At 44.7% G+C, this 21,783-nt stretch overlaps 1 protein-coding gene across 1 annotated transcript in view; it reads left to right on the top strand.

Annotated features, from left to right (window-relative positions):
* EXOC4 (exocyst complex component 4) overlaps window positions 1-9,591 on the top strand; it is a 715,182-nt gene extending 705,591 nt beyond the window's left edge. The window contains exon 18 of the mRNA XM_080931809.1: window positions 7,514-9,591. Within this exon, the coding sequence (XP_080787935.1) occupies window positions 7,514-7,751 (238 nt within the window). The 3' untranslated portion in view covers window positions 7,752-9,591. The remainder of the gene's footprint in view (window positions 1-7,513) is intronic.
* The last annotated feature ends 12,192 nt before the right edge of the window (window positions 9,592-21,783 follow it).

Below are 21,783 nucleotides of genomic sequence, written 5' to 3'. Positions count from 1 at the left end.
CCTGCCCCTCACCTGGCCGTCTCCACAGTTGCGTGGTAAGAATAGAATTGCCATAGCTGTCAACTGCTGTAATGAAGCATTACCTCTGTCCTTCCACACAAAGTCCTAATGAGTGGTTTCTGAGCAAAGCCAAGCGATTCCATGCAATTCAACAGATCTTTCTTCCAAAATATTTCCAGGTAGACAGAATCTTCACACCATTAGTGCAGAAGCCACGGTTGGTATACATGGCCCAGCAGTACAGTTCTTTCCCAGAACGTGTGTGAGGCTCTAGATTCGGTTCCCAGCACTACAGCAGATAAGTAGGTTGATGGACAGATGGGTGGGTTAGGTTCAGAAGCCAGGCCTGGTTAACCCATTCACTCGCCCATCCCATCCTTAGCACTAGCCATTCCTTAGCACCAAGCCATTGTTTCTGTCTCGTGCCCGTTGCCCCATCATTCTTCTGTCATTTCCCAGTGTCGGTACATGAGGAGTGGCCAAGGCCGATGGGAAGACTGCAGCCCAGGCTTGGCTTGGTTTTAAACATTTAACTTCTGCCATGGACACCTTTGATCTAGGCCTAGACAAGATGTTATTTTTAATAGCAAATAAAAGGAGCTTCTTGAGGCCAAAGAGCATGACTCAAGTACTTCTGGATGGGCTGCCACTGGTAGCAAGGCCAGGTCTCCCTTTGAAGCAGTACTTTGTTAGTGCTTCCTTTGCTTTACTTAAAGATGAAAGGGCCACAGGGCCTCTGAATGTTTCTCAGCTTACACCAATAGTTGCCTCCAGATTTCTAGTCTATGAAATATAGATAATATATAATTTAAGCTTTTCGTACTAATTAGTAAACAATCTGAGGCTTTGTTACTGCCAGAGGGCAATATACTATGTGCCTTTTTCACCCTTGATATCAGATAAATTATTTTTTAAAATTGAAAGCTCTCCGAGTGCTATCCGATAAACTGTTTTAATTGAAAAGACTCTAAAATTCTATTCAGCACAGCATAGCTCTCCTTAACCCAGGCTCACCTTTTGGTAATCAAAAGAACATTTGCAGAAGTATGAGACGAACACAATTATGAAAGTAAAATGAAGGCCCTAAATAAAAAATCACAGAACAAGAGGGTAATTCTATTCACTCTTTCATATTTCATTATTTGATAACATCAGATGATGAACCCATCAGAATTGCTTTGGCAAGTGCAAACAAAAATGGTCCTGATCAATATTTATTAAAACCTTCAGAATGGGAGAAGGACTTGAGCTGACTTCTTAATGTAGTAAATAATTATTCGTATAAACAGGCTCTGACCAAAGACACAGTTTTAATTGTACTGAATTTAAAATACAAATTGGCCTCTAGCCCTGTTGGAGAAACCTTAATTTAAAAAATTATCCAATATAGTGGAGAGTGACATATAAATCCTTAAGTTGTTGGAGTGGGGATTTCAACCTTAGATATTTATAAGTTTAGAATGTATTCCATCAGCGGAATGAGGACCAAGTTGCCGGCTAAGAGCACAGGGAGATAATCCCCGAATTTCAGTGACGGTAACAGGAAAGCTGCTGTCATCTCAGCAGCAACAGAGACAGACTCATCCCTGGTGACTGATAGACTCTCATCAGTGGAATCCCTTTGTTTGGAGCAGCTGCACTTTCTGAAGAGAAATAAAACCAGGCTCTGGCTGCAGCTGCCCATCAGGAGTGCTGATATGACACAGTCCTAAGGAGTGAGCACAGCTGGCTTGAGCGTTTCAAGTCTCTAGGAGGACACCCCAGAATTGCAAAAGTGTGCTGATCCCAGAACAAGGATGACAAATTGTTTGCCCTCCTCTCCCCAACTTTGGGGCGTCTTGGGGTATGGCTTCAGGTTTCACACTTCTGGAAGTTCTGTGCCCTGGGCTAAATCCCCAGTTACTTCAACATTGATGAATGGGGTGAAAAAAAGAAATGTAAGTAACTGAGCCCCAAAATAGACAAAGCAAGCCTTGAAGACACAAAATTCCACACCACACCTATGGATGGCATCTGTCAGAGATAGAATATGGGCAAAGTCTTTTCTAAAATCCATTCTGTATCAGCCTGCCCAAAACAAAACCCAGCGTAATCTGATAAAAGTATTAAAAACCATCCCAACATAAAATACTTATCTAAACCTGCCATCAGCTGCCTGAAACTTATTAGCTTTTTCCTTCTTTTTCTCATTCCTGAAATGTAAAGAACTTTGCTGCATTTCAAATTAAAATTTTCAATCATGTTTTAATAAACTCTAAGCTCTTTGAAGGAGAAGATAAATAAGAACAATTATATTATATTTTAATACACTAATTTATTCTTCTGATACACAGAAATATCATCTGCTTTATTATTGGTCTGGAAAGTATCTGGGCTAAGATTACACTTGTTCACAGTGTTTGCAGATCAACTGCTAATGCACTTGCCTGACATTGCTTGGCAACAGTTAGCATCAGTGAACCCAAGGGCAGCTCCATGATGTGAAAGGAAAGCTACCAGCAGTGCCTAAAGAGCAGCAAAGAGCTTCTCAGGCTTTCCCACGGGTACATGACAGCACATAGCCAGTTAAGATGGCATGCAAGACAAGCAGAACCTTGGCTTAGCTGTCTCCTTACTTGGCTGAGTCTCCCTGCTGTAGGTGCCCCTGTTATCTACGGGATGATTATCCCGTTTATGGTTTAATTGGTCCCTTTCTCTTCTTTCTTTCCATTCCATGCTTATTAATGTATGTACCATTAAGGAGGTGGAGAAAACAAGTCAGTGTTTCACTTGATCACTTAGTTGCCCCTTACTGCTGGGTCTTCATTAAAGTGCTTGAAATGTTCAGTTGTGGATTAAACTGTCCTAATCTGAAATCTGAAACTGTTTTAGTTAGGGTTTTACTGCTGTGAACAGACACCATGACCAATGCAACTCTTATAAGGACAACATTTAGTTGGGGCCGGCTTGCAGGTTCAGAGGTTCAGTCCAGTATCAAGGCAGGAGCATGACAGCATCCAGGCATGGTGCAGGAGGAGCTGAGAGAGAGTTCTATATTTTCATCCAAAGGAAGCCAGGGACAAACTGGGCATCCTCAGACAGCTAAGAGGAGTGTCTCCAAGCCCACCCCTCAGAGTGACACACTTCCTCCAACAAGGCCACACCTTCTAATAGTGCCACTCCCTGGGCCAAGCATACGCAAACCATCACCAAAACCTAAAATGTTCTAAACTCCAAAATCTTTTGTGTACTAACCTGATGCCACAATTGGAAAATGATACCTATGACCTCATACAAGGAGATGCAGCCAAACTGCATCGCCACTGAAATATTGCACAAATTTTCCTTTCAGGTGTTGTAAGAGCCAGCTTTTTTGGTACTATAATGAAATACTTGAGGCAAGTTACTATTGAGGACAAGAGTTTCATTTTACAAGTTCAAATACACTATGCCTGCATACTCTCATTGCTGGTAAGGACTACCCCAGATCCATCACTCATAATGGTAGCCTCTTTTTCCACAACAGCAGTCCCTTCAGAGGGATGCATCACCAGGGACCTGACACAAGACCTGGCTCTTAAAGAGCCCACCACTCCTGTGCTGCCATCTTGAGAACAAAGCCTTCTTACACAAAGGCCTTTGGAGACAGGTAGCAGACATGTAGGAAACATTAATTTAGACTTAAGTCCAGTTACCAAGCTGACTCACTATATGTACATATAGTCCCCAAAATGAAATCAACTGAAGCAAAACGTTCTGGTCCTAAACATTTTAGAGAAGCAGTATCCGTCCTGCAGGCACACCCTTAGCTACAGTGAACATGTGGTAGTCAAAGGACAACTGAAAGAAGCCAGTTCTTTCTTTCCACTACTTAAGTCCCAGGAAGTCAACTCTGGTCACCTTGGTTGGAGGCAAGCACCTTTTTACCTAGTGAGCCATCTCACATACTGTTAGATTCAGGTCAGCTTTGCATTCCAGCCCTCATTCTTTCTTGTGTAACAGCCTATTAGGTACACACACCATAGTTCCCTCATTCACACATTCCGTGATAAGACACTGTAATTAATTCCATATCTTGGCTATTGACAATATTGCTGCAATAAAGAAGAACGTGAAAACATCTATTTCCTTTGGATATAGAGCCCAGAGTGGGACTACTATGTACCTTCCATAATGGTGGTACTAATTTCCATCCCTACCAACAATGTCTGAGAATTCCCCTTTCTAAAACACCATGCTGAGAACACATGATTATCCCCTCCTCAAGGAAGTAATAAATCAGAAAGGCAACCAACTTTTTAAAAAAATGCTTACCTCATCCATTACCACCTTGGACAGACAAACAGGGAAAACTAAAGTAGGTAACAAAATGAAAAAGTTAAGCACTAAAGTTTAAATTTGAAGCCCTGAATTTCAGGTCCGTAGGGAGCTCTTCAGCTGTAACTCTGAGGTTTGTCTAAACAAAGTGTGAACTGCCACAGTGCAGGTTAACTCCACTTCAGCAGAAGACAGGGCTGGTCTGAGTTACTCTGAGAATGTTGCTCAGTTATACCAAAGCACAGCCAAAAGCTATGTACAGACAGTATTTTCAGTTAGTACTTTGCTCTCATTCTCTATTACCTTGTCTCTGGAGGGCAGTTAGGTCTTGAAATCCTTTAGTTTGAGACCCCAGGCATATCACTTGTGTTCTACAGCTGGGCTACTTCTGTGTACAGTGTGAACTGTGATACCTATTTCAGACGATTGAATACACAAGTGTATCTACAAGCTAAAATTGTTAAATATTACTACAATAAATAAATAAATAAAGTAAGTAAGTTCTAAAACAGAGCAGAAGCCCACCCCTGTCCACATCAGCCATATCTATGCACAAGTTCTTACTATAGATTTTGCCTTCTATGGTTTTAGCCAACCAAAGATCAAAACTATTCAGAAAACAATGTGTGTGGGCTTTGTTATTCCCGTGATTTCCTCAGCACTATAGTACAGCAGTGTGTTCGCATGGTGCTGAGTATTTCAATAATCTAGACAGGATTTCAAAATGTATGGAAGAGCCGGGCATGGTGGCGCATGCCTTTAGCCCCAGCACTGGGGAGGCAGAAACAGGCCAGCCTGGTCTACAGAGTGAGTTCCAGGCCTGCCAGGGAGAGCTACATAGTGAGAGCCTGTCTCAAAAAAGAAAAGATTGAAATGCAGAGGAGGACTGTGTAAGTTTTATGCAAATACTTTATTGTTTTCTAAGGAATTTGGACTGGGGGTACTGGCACTAATGCCCCCAGAGCCCCAGGGCACCTATTTAAAAACCATTTAGAAATGAGCCTTGGACTGAAGCCCACCAAGTAAAACAAGGCAGATGGTAAAGGTAGACCATGGATTCAGGCCAGCCCCCAAAGGGCCTTCCTGCACACAGACCTGCCATGAAGGGCTGTAGGTACAGGAAAAAGTGACATGAGTGGAAGAGATGGCTTTAGGGGGACATTCCTCCCTCCGTTTTCATGAACTGACCTTGCCAGAGTGGGAGGTAGACAGGCATCAGCTGAAGCTCTTTCTGAGCCTTGTGTGTAAATGTAGAGAAGTCAGAAGATCCTGACGACAAAAGCAAAAGGTTCAAGCAATCTGTATGCCCACGTGTGCCTGACTGCTTGCACTAAAAATGTGTGGCTTCACGCCAGAACCATGTGCTAAATCAAGTCTTCCTCTACAAGTCACTTTTGGTCATAATGTTTAATTACAGGATGAGAAAGGTCACAAAGACACTTTGTCTACTCGTGATACTTTGGGAAATGCTACCAAAAGACACGCAGCAAAGAGCAAGAGGAATCGTGAGCCAGGCACATACTTGGTTCTAGAATGTTCTACTCACATTCTAGGGATGGTGCCAAACTCCTTTATCCTCAGTACAGGCTACTTAGTCCAAAGCTAACGGCTCTAAATGTTACGGGTCTTTATGAAGAGACTCGCTCTACAAGGGCTGATCTGGAAAACATCTAAAGCACAATTTTGTTCACTAATGCAACACAGGCAGCCACGTACAATGCCATCTGCTATAAGCTAGGGTACCCTGGAAGCAATGGCTGCTGTTTTAATGCTTGATGATAAAAAACCAAGCTTTTATTTTCCTGAAGTCACAATACATACCCATCAATTATTCATTCCTGTTGGGTTCCATGATTTTATTTCAGTCTGTCAGTGTTTATCATGGAGGCTCATTTTCGTTGTATAGTTTGGGGCATTTTCCCTCTTTCTCCTTAGGGCGTCTTGTAGCACCTTTCCATCTCCACATCAGCCATTCCACACATTTATTAGGCTTCGCTACTGGGTAAGGTAGCTTTCTCAAAGACAAATGCGTTTCATTCTGGCCTTAAATATTTATGTTTCTTTATGATCTAATGTATCATCACGGTTATGGGGGAATTTCCCCCTAACTATAGAGAATATGCCATCAGTTACCTGTCAATTTTGTTTAATAACTCAGCTTTGCAATTCTGGCACACTGTCATCTGAGGCTCTTGAGAACTCCTTTATTCTCCCTGCTGCCTTCAGAATGTCATTTGGGGTTTATAAAGTCGTCAATGCACGGAGGATATTGAAACCTTAAGTACTGAAATCCTGCTCCTTCTGTCAGTCCTCACCAGGAAGATCCAGGGCTTGAGTTCCAGGCATCTTTGTCTTGTTTATGCCCCATGAAGAATGGCGGTCTCTGTAGAAAACCAGCCAGTCTCCCTGGAAACAATTCATCAGACTTCTCAAAAGAAATCCAGTGTCACCTGGGTTGATGGGCTCAGTGTTGCTTTTTAAGATAAATGATGAAAATATCAATATCATAATGCAAAGAACTCCAATTCTTTTTGCTTAATCTCAGTAAAAAGTATTATAAACCACTTATGGCCTCTGTAGTAGCTTCTGCTTCTAGGTCCATAGGCATCCTGGAGGTGGGAGTGGTTTAGTAGTTACTCTCCTGTCAAAGATCCTTGCTTGAAACCTCGGACATGTCTAGGGTGTGAGGCTCTAAAACTTCATACTCCTCCTGACACCCAGGCAGTTCTGCATGAACCATTCTGTTATGCCTGTAAACAGGAGCCTAGCATAACTGTCCTCTGAGAGGCTCCACCCAGCAACTGACCAAAACAGATGCAGAGACCCACAGACAAACATTAGAGGGAGTTGGGGAAGTCTTGTGAAAGAGTGGGGAAAAGATTGAGGAGCCCAGAGTGGATGGGAACTCCACAGGAAGACAACAGAGACAAGAAACCTAGACCCTTGGGGGTTCCCAAAGATTGAACTGCCAACCAAAGAGAATACAGGGGCTGGACCTAGCATCCCCCTCCCCCCCATATATATATATATATACAGATGGGCAGCATGTTTCCAGAGTCTTCAGTAAGATAATGCATGAATGACTAAGAGTTTGAGAGGGACAGAGCCTGCCTTCCAGATAGTATCTGTTTGTGAAATAAAATACTAACATGCCCATAGCAGAATGTGCAAGTACTGATGGAGAAAACACTGAACCTGCTCTGTCTTGCTCCCCCAGGCAGTATTACGAGATGCTGTACAACACGGCCGATGAGCTCCTGAACCTGGTGGTGGACCAGGGTGTGAAGTACACAGAGCTAGAGTACATCCACGCCCTGACCCTGCTGCACCGAAGCCAGACTGGTGTGGGGGACCAGACCACCCAGAACACCAGGCTGCAGAGACTCAAGGAGATCATCTGTGAGCAAGCTGCCATCAAGCAAGCCACCAAGGACAAGAAAATAACCACTGTGTGACAGGGAGCAGCACATTGGGTGGGGTTCGGGGTGTGCACAGGCTCTAGCTTCTCAGGTAGCCTAGCTGACTGTGCTTTGTGATGCTTAGTGAGTAGGTGATAGATTCTTTTCTCTTTAGTCTTGCCTTTCCATATGAATGCTAAGAAAGTTTCCAGTACAGAAGGTTTCCCCTAACTACTACTTTAGTCTGTTCCTAAGGGATGAGGGTGGGACAGGGAGGAGGCCACGTCCAGTTGCCAGACTCTGAGAAAGGAGTGAAGGAAAGCCGACTGCCACCTAAGTTTTAGGACCATCCTGAAATACTCAATGAGGCCTGTGGCCTAAGCAGTGGGCGTTTTCTCATCTTAGCCTGGTCAGTTTATAGTTCAGTGTAGTAAGTATATGCACATTGCTTTGTCCCCATTGCCAAAATCAAATAAGTGCTTCTCAGCTGGCTTCCCAACCCAAAACAGGTCCCTAAGGCTGGGAGACAGCAGTCCTTTATCCCAGTCCTGGGACAGATTGCACACCATAGCGGGATTGTTCGCAGGCTGCTGTTTGGTTTTACAACCTTTTTATTTTACTCCTTCTGTATTAAAACCAGTTAAGAGCACTGGCTGACCTTCCAGAGGACCAGGGTTCAAGTCTCAACACCCACACAAGGAGGCTCGTAGCCCTCTGTAACTTCAGTTCCGTCTGACCTGAAGCCCCCTTCTGCATGTGCGCAGTGCACAGACACACATGCAGGCGGAAATACTCATACACATCAAGTGAAAAACAGAAAGAACCGTCATAAAACTATTGCTGAAAGTAGTAGGGAGAAAGCACTTTCATCCCACACGTCATCCAGGGTAGACTGTCAGGGCATCCTCATGTCCCCATGCCTGTGTCTTAGTGACTTGGCGTGTTGCTGTGACCAAGCACTGCTCCACACAAGCACCTCAAGAAAGGAAGGTTTATTTGGTTGGTGCTTACAAGGCACAGCCCATCAGAGCAGAGAGGGTGACAGCCGGAGCCTGGGGCAGTGGCCACACTGCATCTGCGCTCAAGAAGCCTGGAGTAGCGGGTGCTGTGTCCAGCCAGCTTCCTCCCTTTCCTGTAGTCCAGGGGCTCAGCCCAGAGTGGCTCCCCACAGTCAGAGTGGGCCTTCCAACCTCAATTAATATAACTCAAATAGCTCCTCACGGACAAGGCCTACCTAACTATTCTGTGATGAAATACTGACCAAAACCAGTACACACACCCCAGGTACACAGACACAAAAAAATAAAAATAACTCTTCTTTAAAAGTTGACAATGAAAATGTCAATCAATTAGTATTATAATAAAACATTGAAACTGCTAGAAATTGAGAGAGGACTAAAGCAATACAAATATTTTCTATAAAGCAATGCAGCTCATGTGTGCTTAGCTGAAGGCAGGGAAGAGTTTTTCCCATGTGGCTGCCACTGAAGCCTCTTTTTCTGTTTGTTGGTTTTGGTCTTTCGAGACAGGATTTCTCTATGTGTCCCTGGCTGTCCTGAACTCACCCTGTAGACCAGGTAGGCCTGGCCTTGAACTTAGAGATCCCCTTGGGATTAAAGGTATGCACAACCCCACCCTTTCCTAATGTGGATGTCTGCAGTGCTCCCAGCCCTACGGATCTCGCACTGTCACAGGCCCCCAAGTCCTCTTGCTATTCGAAGTTCATAGGTCATAGGAAGCAACAGTTTGTCAACAAGGATGCATCTTGAACACAGAGGGAAGAAGAGCCAGAAGATTGGCTATTCAAGGCCCCTGTCAGACCCTAAGGGAGGGAATTTTCACTCCTGTCTCTAAGAACTTCAGTCTGGATGGGAATAACCAAAAATTAAAAACTGTTTTGAGAAGCTGAAATATTGTATGATGTTTTTCTCGTGTTCTTTATCCTGCAAATGTTTCTAAGAGCCTAATGAGTGGCGAATGCTGCTAAACTTTGGCCAGATACAGAGACAGAGGGCACCCTATCTAGCATGTAGGAACTGAACCCAAGTCCATATCCAAATCAGAGCTGGAAACCTGAGCTGGTCAGTGAGACAAGGAGCCATCTGAAAGCTGCAGGATGGCCTCCCAGTATCTTCTGAGAGGAAGGAGGGCTATACAGCTGTGTAGTTCAGAATCCTGATGGGAGAAGTTGAATGCACATGGAGGACAATCGTGGAGAAGAATGCGGCCTCAAACATGGCCCTTGTAAGTCCCTGCAAGAAGCAGGGGTGGCAGGAGTGGTCAGGAGCTGTTAGAGTCGGGACACTTTGGCTTAGAATTTTCCCTGTGATGACTGCACCCTCGCAGCTTAGACCTGTCTTCTCCTTTCCTCCCCACTGGTTCTGAGTGGTCAGGGTGGTTCCAAGTGTGCAAGAGTGGATATCTGCTTTGCCACACAGAGGTACCAGCCCCTTGTATGAGAGGGTCTCTGTCTACAGCCAGCCAGTCACAGCTCCCTGGATTAGGAGACAGACAGTAAGCGTAACCGTGAAGAACAGCTAAGATTGTCACCCAGCTTTCTACCAAGTAACTCCCCAAGCCGAAGAGTCCCCAGCAAGTACCTCTTAACACTGTCACCTTCTCTAGAGTACTGACATGTACCACCATTTCATCCTCACCACAACCCCACACCACAGGTAGTCTTTGACTTCTGTGCCCAATGTAGAAACACTAGAAGACTCCCAACCGCATCATGCTTAGAATAAAGTCGTTGAAAAAGAACTAATACAACAGGCTTGTCCTGATGTGTATCCACAAGCCTTGTTCCTGGGGCTTCAGGTGGTGCTTTCACCCACGTCCTTCACCGGCAAGCGCTCACTTAACCTGTTGTACTCAGAGTCTCCCAAGGCACCCAACACATTTTGTGATTTTACTTGGCCTCCCAATGGGGTGTTTTAATCTCATTGCTGATTTGTTTCCAAGTTCTCAAAGACGGTTTTTTCCAGGAGTGTTCCACATCAGACCTGGTGGTGGGACTCTACCTGGGGAGACTTCTCTCACTGAAGTCCCAGGTGTCTTCAGGACTGCCCTCTTGCCTGAAAGTTTTCTGAGCCTGTGAGTCATTAGTATAGATTTCAAATAGCTAGCAAAAGAAAGCCTCCACACAGAGAAGTCAGGTTGGCAACCAGCTTCTGATGCCTCGCGCTGCCAGGCTGTTTCCATGACTCCTCAGCACTGAGGCAATCAGGCAGGCAGAAAGATAGGATTGTCTGTCAGAGCTCAGGTGACAGGGGACCTCTGCAGTGGCAAGCACACTGTCCTTGCGGTGTGGTTGGGTGTTTTCATTGGCTTCTTAAAACACTCACTGGGGTCTTACATTTATCGAAGTCCACGGTCCCCCTCAAGTCTCTAACCTTTCATTCAGGATGCCATTGCATAGGATTGAGGACCAAAATCCTCAGCCTGACTCCCTGCTACTCAGTAGTGAGCTGTGGCATGTTTTAGAAGCTCAGGATGGCAATTTTGCACATGCCTTCACTCAGCAGCATAGCCTGGCACCTCACGCCTCACCAGCTCCTGATGGCACAAATAAGTTCCCGCCTCACAGGCTCTCTAAATGGACCAGGGCCATTACAGCCAAGATTCTTGCTCTGAGACAGAAATGGCCACCTCCCTGGGACCGGGGAACAAACAGACTAACAAAGAATGAAGCAGACCTGAGTCCAGCCCCAGTACTCAGCAAGTCCAAGCTGGATTCACTCCATCTAGGGCAAATGTGAGCAGAGACCAAAAAATGGCTAGCCCCCCACAGGCTACGGAAACAAAGAACGTTCTGGTCAAGAAAGTGTGGGTGGAAAGGCAGAGGGTCCGTTGTAATACACACCTGAGAGTAATTGTCTTAATGTGGCATGGATGTAAAACAAATTGGGCATAATTTGGAGGGAGGGTAATGAGGTACCAAGAACAGGAAAACATAAAGAATCACTAGGCTCCGCAGAGGTCTCAGCTCTGTCCTAATTAGACACAGTTGTTAAAGAAGTACATAATTAATAAGCATGTGACCAGATGTGGAATACCACGGAGTTCTTTCCCTGACACAGACGTGGTAATGAACTGTGCGCAGCTGGAAGTAGTTGTCCTGCTTGGGCTGCTGCAGAAAGCCTGCCTGGGATTTTGAAGAGGTGCAGAAAGACGCCGTATAGGTTTACACCTTGAAACAAGTAATCCTATCCCAGCCGGCCTGGGGTAATGAGATGGAGCTAATTACCAAGAGTGTAATGAGATGAGAGAGTCATTGGAGCTGAGCTAGAAATCTCGGGAAATGAACTAAGATGCAAACAGCAGAAAGGACTTCCGTGAACAGAATGAGGCGTGAGGGGGAGAAATGCATGTGACCTGAGGTGTTGTTGGGACGTATCTAGCCAAAGTCACATCTATGGTGGAAAGGACTGCCAGGCTGTTCAGACACCTGGAGCAGTAGTAATTCAATGACCTGTAAAAACCACTTATGAATTTGTAACTGTATATACAGCTTGTGTATGCATAAACAACTGGAGGGAAAAAAAGAGGTGAATTTCCATGATCCCTTGGTGAGGGGGCCTCAGACTCCTGCTCACTCGGCCTAGACATTCCATGATGCCACACAGGAAAAGCAAGCTTTTATCACAAGGATTTATTTATTGTGAGAGATCGGGAAACCATTTCTAGATGGCTTCTTGTTAATGCTTTATTTTGTGATTGATTGCTAGTGCATTATGGGAGACACCATTTCTTGAACACATAATGTGTCTGATATGTGTTAAATCTTTAAGTCTCTACAATGACCCTGTGAGAGATACTATCATGCCCAATTCACTGAGAACACAAAGGCTTAGATCAAGAATTGTGCCTGAGACCTAACACCAGGCCTTGCTCTGCATGGCCCCAGGGTTCAAACCGGAAGTCCTCTCACCCTCACTGTTCTCAGCCAATGCTCTGTCTAGTGTGTCACAGAAGAAATACTTCACCACCTAGTGATGTTCTCTGGCAAGCTGGCTCTTCCAGCCCCTTTGTCATCTCTGTGGCCCCCAGAGAAAGGCACTACTGGGCTTCATTTGAGAAGCCCTTTCCCCCATCTCTGCCTCTCTCTGGGCCTAGCTGTCTGTGAACATTGGCCCAGTATATCTACAAAAAAATTAATTAAATAAATAAAACTCTGAGAAATGCAAAACTCCAAAGAACTAGAGGCCAATAGCTGTGAAAAGTGATTCACACTCCCTCCAAAGGCAGCAGAGACCATGTTTCTAGAATCTGGTGTAGCATGGCTCAGACTGTCACCTTAGCCTGTACGGTGGCAAAGAACAACTCCCTTCTGCCCATGAGGGCTCCTTGACTGTGGCATCTGTATCAAAAGGCACATGGCAACACAAATGTATTTAAAGGTTTAGGAGGGACCTCGGTTAGAAAAGGTTGTGGAGTTTGCTCTGCCCTGTTTCTGTAGAGCTGCCATAGTGTGCTAGCCTCAGGCTTAGCAGGACCATCTGTCAGAACGGCTGTGACTACTCTCAGACTATCGAGACCAAGTCTGTAGAGGTTCCCTCAGAAGGAAGGGTTGACTGTCGTTGGGCCATCCCAGGAGGGTCCAGCCACTCCTTCCTATACCTCTGTGGACTGTGTGTAATTCTGCCCTAATTTACACGTGGCTTCATGGTCTTTGGCGGTGGTACAGGCGTTACCTGAGGGGCAGGCGTCGCCCTTTGCAGCTGTGGGGAAGTCATTCATGCTCGGCTGAGACTTTCCAGTGGTGCAGCTGCTTTTGAGTCACCCACACTCCCGTTAGGAAGCCCTCACCCATGCTCTGAGAGCCCAATAACCTACTTTAAAACTTGAACTTTGGTAGATGATAGTTTGGATTGTAGCTGGTATATATGGGAAGGTATGTTACTTGTCAGCAACGATGCTGTAGAAAGGACTACCAGACATGCAATAGATATATATTTAGAGAGAGACAGAGACAGAGAATGGGATTTTTCTTGTAAGAACTGGCTCAAATATGAATTTCTGACAACTATGGAATCAATGCTGTGTTGCCCAGGCAAGGGTGGAAGGATCTGACTTAAGCCATGGAGGTAAAAAAACAAAGACCAGGAGCTCGTTGCCTAAGAGCAGAAGAGTAGACAGAATTTCCCCTCCTTGCACCTTTTTACTCTCTCAGCAGAGTTCAACTGATTGGGTGGTGCCCTCCAGAAACAGTGAGGGTAGATCTTCTCTGTGCTAGGGATTACTCAGTGCTCATCTCCAGACCGACCCAGAAACACTGTTTATCAGCTACCCGGGCCCTTCAATTAACCATCACACACACTGATGCTGGCTCTTCTCAGTTAGCAAGTCTCTTCTTTCTCTACCCCTTTATTTTATTTTTAGCTCCCTTAGTGTTTGTAGACCCATCTACATAGGTCTGAGGTCACTATTTTGAATTATTCATAAGAAAACTCCTATAAAGTCCAATGTATAATTTTAAAAACTTGCTATCCATAAGTAATTGCAGCTGAAGCCTGAAGGTCCCAACAGGAGGCCATACACTCTAATCTGGCGGAACCAGCCCCCTTTGTCTATTGCATGTCTCCGTTACTCACATGCAATACCAGTTCCTCAGGATTGAGATGTTATCCTCCCAGATCTCTCATTCATCAACCATGATAGTCCTGGGAGAAAACTCCATCTTTCCTGTTTTCCACCCTCCTCCCCAACAGCAGCTTGTGACCTCCTTCTCTGCTGTTCTGGTGGAAGTAAATATTACTGCAAATTAAACAGATCTGAACTCATCACTTCTGAGGGAGAGGCTGTTAGCTGAAGGGCTGCTTAAATCGGCCAGCTTGAAGAAGAAAAAAGCTCCGGAGTTTTTGATCTTAGCCATTGACAGGTGTAAGGTGGAATCTTAAGGTTGTTTTGATTTGCATTTCCCCTATGACTAGGGATGTTGAGCATTTCTTTAGGTGCTTCTCAGCTATTTGATGTTACTCAGTTGAGAATTCTTTGTTTAGCTCTGTATGTACCCCGCTTTGAATAGGATTATTTGATTCTCTAGCATCTAACTTCTTGAGTTCTTTGTATATATTGGATATTAGTCATTTATCAGATGTAGGATTGGTAAAGATCTTTTCCCAATCTGTTGACTGCCTTTTTATCCTTTTGACATTGTCCTTTGCCTTACAGAAGCTTTGCGATTTCATGAGATCCCATTTGTCAATTGTTGATCTTAGAGCATATGCCATCGGTGTTCTGTTCAGAACTTTCCCCCTGTGCCTATGTGTTCTAAGCTCTCCCCCACTTTCTGTTCTTTTGGTTTCAGTGTACCTGGTTTTATGTGGAGGTCCTTGATCCACTTGAACTTGAGCTTTGTACAAGGAGGTAAGAAAGGATCTATTTGCATTCTTCTGCATGGTTACTGCCAGTTGAACCAGCACCATTTGTTGAAGAGGCTGTCATTTTTCCATTGAATGTTTTTAGCTCCTTTGTCAAAGATCAAGTGACCATACGTGTGTGGGTTCATTTCCGGGTCTTCAATTCTGTTCCATTGATTTACCTGCCAATTTCTGTACCAATATCATGTGATTTTTATCATAATTGATCACAATTGGTAATACTGCTTGAGGTCGGGGATGGTGATTTTTCCAGAAGTTTTTTTTATTGTTGAGAATGGTTTTTGCTATCCCGGGTTTTTTATTATTCCAAATGAATTTGCAAATTGCTTTCTAACTCTATGAAGAATTGAGTTGGAATTTTGATGGGGATTGCATTGAATCTGTAGATTGCCTTAGGCAAGATGGCCATTTTTATTATGTTGATCTTTCCAATCCATGAGCATGGGAGATTGTTCCATCTTCTGCGGTCTTCTTCAATTTCCTTCTTCAAAGACTTGAAGTTCTTGTTATACAGATCTTTTACTTGCTTTGTTAGGGTCACACCAAGGTATTTTATAGTCTTTGTGACTATTGTGAAGGGTGTCTATTCTCTAATTTCTTTCTCAGCCTGTTTGTCCTTCTAGTAGAGGAAGGCTAAGACTCAGGTGACAGCAGATGCTGTCGAGGATGTGGAGAAAGAAGAACACTTCTCCACTGTTGGTAGGATTGTAAACTGGTACAACCACTCTGGAAATCAATCTGCCAGTTCCTCAGAAAATTGGACATAACTACCTGAGGACCCAGCTCTACCACTCCTGGGCATATACCCCAAAGAAGCTCCAACATCTATCAAGGACACATGTACAACCATGTTCATAGCAGCCTTTTTTATAATAGCCAGAAGCTGGAAAGAACCCAGATGTCCTTCAACAGAGAAATGGATACATAAATTGTGGTACATATACACAATGGAGTACTACTCAGCTATCAAAAACAATGACTTCATGAAATTCCTAGACAAATGGATGGTACTTAAAGCTATCATCCTGAGTGAGGTAACCCAGTCACAAAAGAATACACATGGTATGTACTCATTTATAAGTGGATACTATCTCAAAAAGCTCAGAATACCCAGGAAACCATCCATAGAACTTATGAAGCTCAAAGAGAAGGAAGGCCAGAAGGTTAATACCTCAGTCTTTCTTAGAAGGAAGAACAAAACTTCATGGGAGAAAATTAAGGGACAAATAGAAGAGCAGGAATTGGAGAAAAGATCACCCAGAAACTGCCTCACCTGGGGATATACCCCATATGTGCCCAATAAACCGAAGCACTATTGCTGATGCCAAGTAGTGCTTTCTGGCAAGAACCTGATACGGATGCCTCCTCAGAGGCTCTTCCAGAGCCATACTGATACAGAGGAGGATGCTTGCCTCTACCCATCAGACTAAACACAGGGACCCCAATGGAGGAGTTAGAGAAAGGACTGAAGGAGCTGAAAGGGTCTGCAACTCCATGGGAAGAACAAGATGATCAACTAACCAAACCCACCACAGCTCCCAGGGACTAAAACACCAACCAATGAGTTCGCATGGAGAGACCCATGTCCCGAGGTACATATGCAGCAGAGGATAGCTGACATCATGATTTCTGACATCAATGGGAGGAGAGGCCTTTGGTCCAGTGAAGGCTTATTTTCCCAGTGTAGGGAAATGCCAAGGTGCTGAAGTAGGAGAGGGTAGTTGATAGAGAAAGAGCACCTTCATAGAGGCTATGGGAGGGGGTGGGCGAATGGGATTGTGGGAAAAGGATAACATCTGAAATGTAAATGCAGAGAATTTCCAATAAAAAATTGGGGGGGGGAGAATTTGGTTTAAAAAAAATAATATTGGATAGTTGTGCAAGGGAGGGGGGAGAAGAAGAAGAAAGCTCCAGGTGGTAGGCCTTTTGGAACCAAACAGGCTCCTTTGTGATTCAGTAGACACATGTCTGTGCAGGTGTGATAGACAATGTTAAGGATTGCTCTTGTAAGAATTGTCAAGATGGTCTTGTATTTTTCACATTTGTGGTTTCTGGATACAGACAGACCCTGTCCAGCAGACACTCAAGATGGCCACTCATTGTCCCTGATTCCACTCAGAGTTCAGAGGTGAAATAAGCATCTGATTTGCTCCATAGCCAAGCCTCTAGGAAGGACTGTGTTTTAGTCAGGGTTTCTATTCCTGCACAAGAAGCTAGTTGGGGAGGAAAGGATTTATTCAGCTTACACTTCCATGTCGCTGTTCATCACCAGAGGAAGTCAGGACTGGAACTCAAGCAGGTCAGGAAGCAGGAGCTGATACAGAGGCCATGGAGGGATGTTACTTACTGGCTTGCTTCCCCTGGCTTGCTCAGCCTGCTTTCTTCTAGAACCCAGGTCTACCAGCCCAGGGATGGCACCACCCACAATGGGCTGACACACCCCCCCCCCCATCACTGGTTGAGAAAATGCCCTATAGCTGGATCTCATGGAGGCATTTCCTCAACCGAGGCTCCTTTCTCTGTGATAACTCCAGCTTGTGTCAAATTGACATAAAACCAGCCAGTACAGACTGTCCTATGGATTGCAGCATCCTCAGCTGGTTCAGCACCAGCACCACACCTACACCTTCTGCCTTGAGAATAAGTAGAAGAGATGCTGCTCCCTTCCTCTCCCTTCCTCTCCCCTCCTCTCCTCTCCCCTCCTCTCCCCTCCTCTTCTCTTTCCTTCCTTCCCCTCCCTTCTCTGCAACTTTGCCAGCAGCTAGTAAAAGACAAATTGAGCAATCCACAGACAACAGGTTAGCAAGCAAGTACACAGGTCACCTTTCAGCGTGCTCTGTAAGCTTGGAAAGTCTCTAGTCCGTCCCCGCTCTCCGACCATCGTGTTACTGGAACATTTACTCCGAAGCAAACAAAAGGAATTCTATCAGCAGGATCAGACCCACCTAGTCAGATCTGGCTCTAGACTGATGTCAGTTCTGGGATTTCAGGGTCCTGGAGGGTAACACCTTCACTTTTAAGCAGTGAATTCATTTGTTTTCACTTCATTCCTGAACAAAGAAAAGATAAAACCCATAAAACTTGTGTCTTAAACAGGCTTCATGCTCTCTTGTAATCCTACACTCTATGGTACTGTTCTCATTTATTAGATGTCAATCCTGGAGAAACTGTAGGTGCCCACTCTAGTAGAGAATTCTAGAAGTCACTCTGCAGTCTGGCTATCTCTCGGGAGCTGCCATCTTGGGGTGACGGGTGCCTTATTAGTGTACCACCCTCTAGTTCCCCAAATGGGGCATCTACGAATTGTTACCTTCTTGGTTGTGGGCATGTATCTGCACTGATCCTTCCATCTGCCCTTAGAAAGCATTGCTCAAATTTGCAAAATAGGATCTAGGATGCAGTCCCGGCCTGCCTCACAGCACAAGGGCAGGGTCAGGTTCCTCCAGAAACAAGGCTGTACTTTGTCTCTGTGGCCTGATGCTCCTCCAACCCACTGTGCTCCCACACGCCCACATCCTCACCCTGCCAAGTCTAACCAAGAGTTCATGTTAGTGCAAGTCCTTCTCCTGCAAACAAGTTCTCCTTCCCAAGGTGCTGAGCTTTGCAGTCATCGAGGCACGCCTGGGGTCCATCTAGCTGGTGCTATTAATAGCCACACCATGACACTAGCCTTCAGCTTATTAATAATGCATGACCATCCCCACTTAGTTAGGATACAAATGTCCGCTCATCTGCATGATTAGCTCTTAGCTTCCTGATTAGAATGCTTTAACCTGTCACAGGCATGCCCTTTCTGAATGAACCGTTCTTTTAAAGGGTACCAGGTTCTCCAGAGTACAGCTTAAGGTAAAATTAAAAAACAAAACAAAACAAAAACCCACTGGCTTTTTATTTTCTTCATGGAATCAGAAAAAAACAGACTCAGGGAAGCTTGAGGGGGTGTTGTCATTGTTGAGTTCTAATCTGGGGTACTTGGATACTTGGAAGATATAAAGCTGGAGACAGACACAAGGGCTTGTGGGTGACATTATTTAATGAATTTTAATCTTTTACTCTGGGGAATGTGAGGCAGCCACTAAGTAATTGTGAGCAAGCAGAGGAGTATGTGATTTTGACTTAGAAATATGGCCGGAGTAGGCGAATGCATAAGGAAATGCAAGTGGGTACCAAGAAGATGGGAGGGATGACAGGGTCAAGACAGACTGGGCATAGCAGAGGGGGATGTGGATACATTTTAAAAACATCCCAAAGCATCATCAGTCCTTCACCATCCTTCCTCTGTACTTGGTTTTCACCTCTAAATGAGTCCTTACTTGGACACCTATTTAAAACTTGTTTAAATCCTACTCCTTCTTACTTTTTCTTCATAGCTTTATCTGTTGGAACACAGTCAAAAGAATGACCCATGGTGAACAATGCCTTGGGGAACTCTAAGAGAGGCTCTGAGAACAAAAGCAGAGGGCCTTTACCTCAAGTGCATTTGATTCCAGAGAGTGTTCTTGGACATGGTTTTATAAAACCTTCAAGAAACATTTATGTTCAGTTTACATTCAATGTTTATTCTTGGTGGATGTCAGAATAAAGCTATGGAATCTTATCTGATCAGTGTACCTGAATCTGGACTCTGCCTTGCTTTCCCAGATGTAATTGATAATACATGCCAGGAAGTTGTCTCCAAACTGGTCTGTCCTAGGAAGGTTCTGGGAATGGGCTGCCCTGTTAATATTTAGTATGTGCTTACTGGTGTTTATTTACCTGCTTTTCTGATCAAGTTTTTCTGAACTCAAACAACCTTCCTTAGATGACTGCTTTCTCTGTTACATTTAGTATAAAAGTACAATGAAGCTGAAATAAGGCTGTCTACAGCATTACACTGCAGTCTGTCCATTCTTTCAGGTCCTCAAACCCCAGGTTTGGCAGACAAGATCTGCACAGGTTGGCTGAAAAGTCAACGTCATCTGACACTGACCGGAACTTACCTGTGTGTGTAGGGCCTTTTCCTCTCATTGAATCGTTGGACCTTTAGTTCAATCACTGGTGCACGGTATATGACCAAGAATTATGTTGAGCATTATTCACAGGTGAGCAGGGAATCAAATAGACAGGATGTAATCACTGGTTGGATAAGAGAAGGTGCGTAGGGGAATAACGCCAAGGAGCAAAGGAAGCTGTATGAGTTTGTTAGCCTGCTTTTCCATTGCTCTGAGAGAATACCATGACTAACAGAGACTCAAGAGGAAGAGTCCATCAGGGAAGAGAGAGCATAGCAGCATGTGGCTAAAACAAGAAGCTGAGCAATCTCGTCTCCTACCACACACAGAAAACAGAGGGCCAACTACAAGTGGGGCGAGGCTATACATTCTCAGAGCCCACCCCCAGTGATGCATGTCTTCCAGCAAGGCTCCATGCCCTAAAGGTTCTATAACCTCCCCAAAGAGCACCACCAAGTGTTCAAATACACTAGCCTGTGGGCAGCATTTCTCATTCAAACCACCAGACCTTATTTGTAGGTAGAGTAACTGTGTGGAGTATCATTTGTGAGACAAGAAGACAGGCAGAGGGAGAGAAGCAGTGTCAGGAGAGAGGGGCAGTGTGGGAAGTGAGTGGAGAACAAATCCAAGGCACTTGCTGAATAGCTAAGGAAAGATGCTGAGAGCCCGGAGAAGGTTCTGGGCTGAGGAATGGAGTTAGCAGGGCTTTATTCTTTCAAATAATATTGTGTTGCTAATTTTGTCTGGACACTATGTCAGGCACCGTGGTCATAAAGATGAGCAATCTGACATCACACAGAGAGATAATATGATCCATGAGGTCACAGTCACTGCCTCACTGGTGATAGCCTGGGCGATAGAGGACGCAGGAAAGGAGCACCGGTGCGGACTGTGGGAGGAGTTTGGAGTAGCTAGCACATATGTCTGACATATGATTTGGTAGTGTGCATTTATGAAGCTTAGACTATTACCCATCTATGTCCCAGCAATTCGCCTTCTAAATATTGAGTTGCCTGTCATACACACAGGATTTGCTGACCCCAAAGAGGACAAGAGAGTTTTCTACTTGGGTGTGATCAGCTTGCACACCCAATGAGACTTTATGCTGCACAAGCCTAGACCTTTAGAGGGCCATGAATATACCTATAGTTATGTGGCTAAGAGGCTCCATCTAGATACAGCTGGTGAGGAAAGTGTCTGCCTCTGAGCCCTCGCTCATGGTTACCGCACACTCACAGGTCACTGGCTCCCTGTCCCAGGCAGTATCTCTGTGTACTGTGCATACTTTAAAATGCAAGACATTTGTGCTTTAAAACAAGTATGTCCCCTGATTCTGAGACAGGTCTGGATGATGCCTCTGCCCATGTGACATCCACTGGAATTACTTACTGAACTAACCCCTAGACCAGTCTAATAGAGACCCAAGATGGTTTTTCTCAGAATCCTAATACCTTAGTGCCAATCTCAAGGTAAAGAACTGAGAGGTGCTCTCTCTCTTGCCCCCTCAGTGTGTGTGAGTGTGTGTGTGTTTCTGTGTGTGTTGTCCCATGTCATCACATGTCCCATGATCTCTCCAGCATATTCCAGAGAAGAATTGGACTTCTTAGGTGATAGCTCAGAACGCTTAAGAAACCCAAGTCAAAATGGAAGTCCTTCTAAAAGACTAGCCCTTAAATTAGTGTAGCATCACTTCAGCTATATTCTAAAGGTTGAAAT

This window comes from Micromys minutus (genome assembly GCF_963924665.1).
Source record: "Micromys minutus genome assembly, chromosome: 18".
In the NCBI taxonomy this organism is placed as follows: domain Eukaryota; kingdom Metazoa; phylum Chordata; class Mammalia; order Rodentia; family Muridae; genus Micromys; species Micromys minutus.
The sequence above is the reverse complement of the archived record's forward strand: the minus strand, read 5'-3'. Positions and strand labels throughout refer to the sequence as shown.